This window comes from Oncorhynchus tshawytscha, linkage group LG05 (genome assembly GCF_018296145.1).
Source record: "Oncorhynchus tshawytscha isolate Ot180627B linkage group LG05, Otsh_v2.0, whole genome shotgun sequence".
NCBI lineage: Eukaryota > Metazoa > Chordata > Actinopteri > Salmoniformes > Salmonidae > Oncorhynchus > Oncorhynchus tshawytscha.
Window position 1 is genome coordinate 12,666,906 of NC_056433.1, and position 3,234 is coordinate 12,670,139.

The 3,234-nt window shown below is 40.8% G+C and overlaps 1 protein-coding gene across 1 annotated transcript; it reads right to left on the minus strand.

The window, feature by feature from the left end:
- Window positions 1-484: 484 nt before the first annotated feature.
- On the minus strand, window positions 485-2,410 carry LOC112249932 (rho-related GTP-binding protein RhoB). The gene has a single exon (XM_024419673.2). It carries the CDS (start codon window positions 2,208-2,210, stop codon window positions 1,620-1,622), a length of 591 nt encoding a protein of 196 aa, XP_024275441.1. The 5' UTR covers window positions 2,211-2,410; the 3' UTR covers window positions 485-1,619.
- Between the last annotated feature and the right edge of the window lie 824 nt (window positions 2,411-3,234).

Here is a 3,234-nt window from a genome sequence, read left to right on the forward strand (position 1 = left end):
TTGTGCTGTAATTCTAATTTCCAATATATATTTACTGTATTATTTATTATAATAGCTGTTAAAATAGCTTTCCATACCACCTAACCCATTTCTGCATCAGAGGTAGTTTGTGTTGTCCTGAATTGTGATGCTATTTATCCAAAACAAGGCTGTGAGAGTGTGAAAATATGCAGGCTGTGGGTTAACTGCTGCTATCAATAAGCTATAGCTGCATTACATAAGTGGATTGCTTTGTGACCCTGAACAACACCAGACCCATAAGTCAGGGGTGAGAGATCCTTTTCACATTTTAATGTCCCTGTAATGGTGACCTTAAAATTCCTGACTTGCGTTAATTATTTATATGATTATCCACTATGAAATTTCCCATGTGGGACAGATACTTATGCAAAAAGTAAAATAATTAGGTTTTCCCATGGGCATTTACAGTTTATATCCACAGGAGCAGGCCATACACATAAAATCCCATTGGCAGTAGGCTATACACATTCTAATCATATCTTTATTATTTAAAAACATAAAACAATATAAACTGACAAACTTGAAACTAAGACAAAATATTGCACTATGGGTATCTTTTTTGAAACTCCACCATATACAGTATGTGAAATAATAGCATTCATGCTTTACAGTGCTGCAGTGGTATCCCGGTCATGTTAATGCAATGATGCACACGGCAGGATGAACAGCCTTTTAAAAACATTAGGAGAGCAACAACAAACATAACAAACAAACAATCATGGAAATGTTCCTTACAAGCCAGAATGTTGAATAAATTAAGTTTGAATTTATTCTACCGGTTGCCTGTGTGGTTGGTCCTTCAGCTGCTTGGAATTTGAGGCAAATAGCTAGACTTTTTAGAGTGCTGACACTGAAGTTGAAATTTCTATCACCTGGCACATGTACACAACCATGTAAACACCAGTTATCATGCATACCTCACGTGCATGTACTTCGGTCTTGTGCACATGCCTTTGTTCATGAGCAAACATATTGATTGCCACACACAGACCTGCGTTTTGAAGTTGGTTTAATAATAGGTCCCTGTGGATATTTTGTCTCAAATGTCGACCAGCTAAAGGACCAACACCACTCACAACCGGCAGATTAAGTTGAAATATAAATTGTACTCAACATTCGTGACAGACAAGGGAAGTGTAGGTTTTTGTCCATGTAAATGTGCGTGGAGTTTAAGGCATCACCACGTTTCGTGACTAACTGACTAACTGGTTGCATGTCAACAAGCCTTGACACCCGACACTCAAGTAGGCTCCTTGGAACAATATCCTCAAAGGCTACAGCATCATTTCAGGCAGCATCCGGAATGCTTGGCAAATGAATTTATTCAGTAAATTAGAATCGCATGGAGTGTCAGTTGTTGGCTACTTGTATTAGAGTATGTATTCGCGTCAATTGAGGGATCAGGTAAATAGATCAAGATGATCCACAATCTGAGGATTATTACATTTCTCATGGCTACCGGCTCAAAAGAAAGTCTTTAGCCTAATGGGAGACAGACTTGGTCATGCATCTTTTCAAGCACAATGACAACAGGTCTTGGTGGTGTTGGCAGCCGTACATTAACGTAAGAGACATTATTGCTCACGTTAGCTGTTCATTCACAACAACAGACAGCAGTTCACACAACCGCTGGAGGGTTTTGATCTCTTCTGTAAAGAAGCACGTGTCGCAGTGTCGAACACCTCCCGAATACCATCCTTCGTTTTAGCAGAACACTCCAAATAGTCATAAGCACCAATGCGCATGGCCATGGCGCGCCCGTCCTCTGTTTTCACTGGTTCCTGTTTCATTCTGGACAGCTCGCTCCTAACATTCTCGTCGTTGCGCAAGTCTCTTTTGTTGGCAACTAAAATAATGGGCACGTTGGGACAAAAGTGCTTTACCTCTGGCACCCATTTCTCGGGGATGTTTTCGAGGGAGTCCGGGCTGTCCACGGAAAAGCACATCAGGATGACATCAGTGTCCGGATAGGATAGCGGGCGAAGGCGATCGTAGTCCTCTTGTCCAGCCGTGTCCCACAGTGCTAGTTGGACTTGCTTGGTGTCCACTTCAATGTCGGCCACATAGTTGTCAAATACAGTTGGCACATAGACCTCAGGAAACTCGTCTTTGCTGAACACAATCAGCAAGCAGGTCTTTCCACAGGCGCCGTCGCCGACTACGACCAGCTTTTTTCGTATCTCTGCCATTTGCTTCTCTTAACCGATACTTTCCCTTGATCCTAACTGTTAAACAAATATGACGTATAAACTGTCTGTGTTAGCTAAGAAGTCAAATTATGGTACGAGCCTGGTTAAACTTCCCTGAACGTAGCCGTCTGCGTTTCTCCGCTGGATTCGATATTTCTCAACTATTTGCTCCCTGTCCAGCCACTGAAGCGCTTCCTTTATAAAGAGCATGGGTGCTTTCCTAATATAGCAATCCAATCGGAAGTAGGGCGGTGAGATCATTATTTCGAAAGAAGGAGGTGATTGGATCCCAGACCTGCTTTGTCGGTAGAGGAGGGTCGTACCACGAGGATCATGTCTCGCCCAGACACTGACCTGGGATCAGCTCTATAAAATCAGAGCTCAACTAATTTGGCAATATGATTTTGGGATATTTCATACACCATAAAAAAATGTTTCAATAAATGTTTCATAATTCATAATCACATCATTTCATTTATGAAAAATCATTTGACATGGGCATATGCCACTAGTTTATCCTTCTGTCAAACACACAGGTACTGTCCTAAACTGTAGACTACAATAGGCTATAGTACAGTGGGCAGAAAAGGCTTACTGATACTAAAATATTTCAACTGGCCATCAACTCCCAAGATAACAATTCCATAGGCTACGTTTTTTTTTGTTCAGGGCCTTAGCACAGGCAGATCTATGCTCCTCACAACCCCCCTCTCTCATTTACATAGAGATAGAAGCATAGGAACGTGTGTCTTCGTCGATTTTAGTTAAACCTATAGAATTATAACAATCATTGTTATATTCATTAACCACCATGAAAAATATTGATCAGCATTTACTGAAACGACTCCCTAGAATACTTTTATTGATACGGATAAATCATGCATATGCTACCACATGTCAACAATTGAGAATTTTTGAATGGGTATTATTTTATATTGCATTATAATTGAAAATAGCGGGTTTAATTGACGTACTATGCGCGGGTCTAATTAACGTACAATATGCATAATAGGCTGCAGGGAGG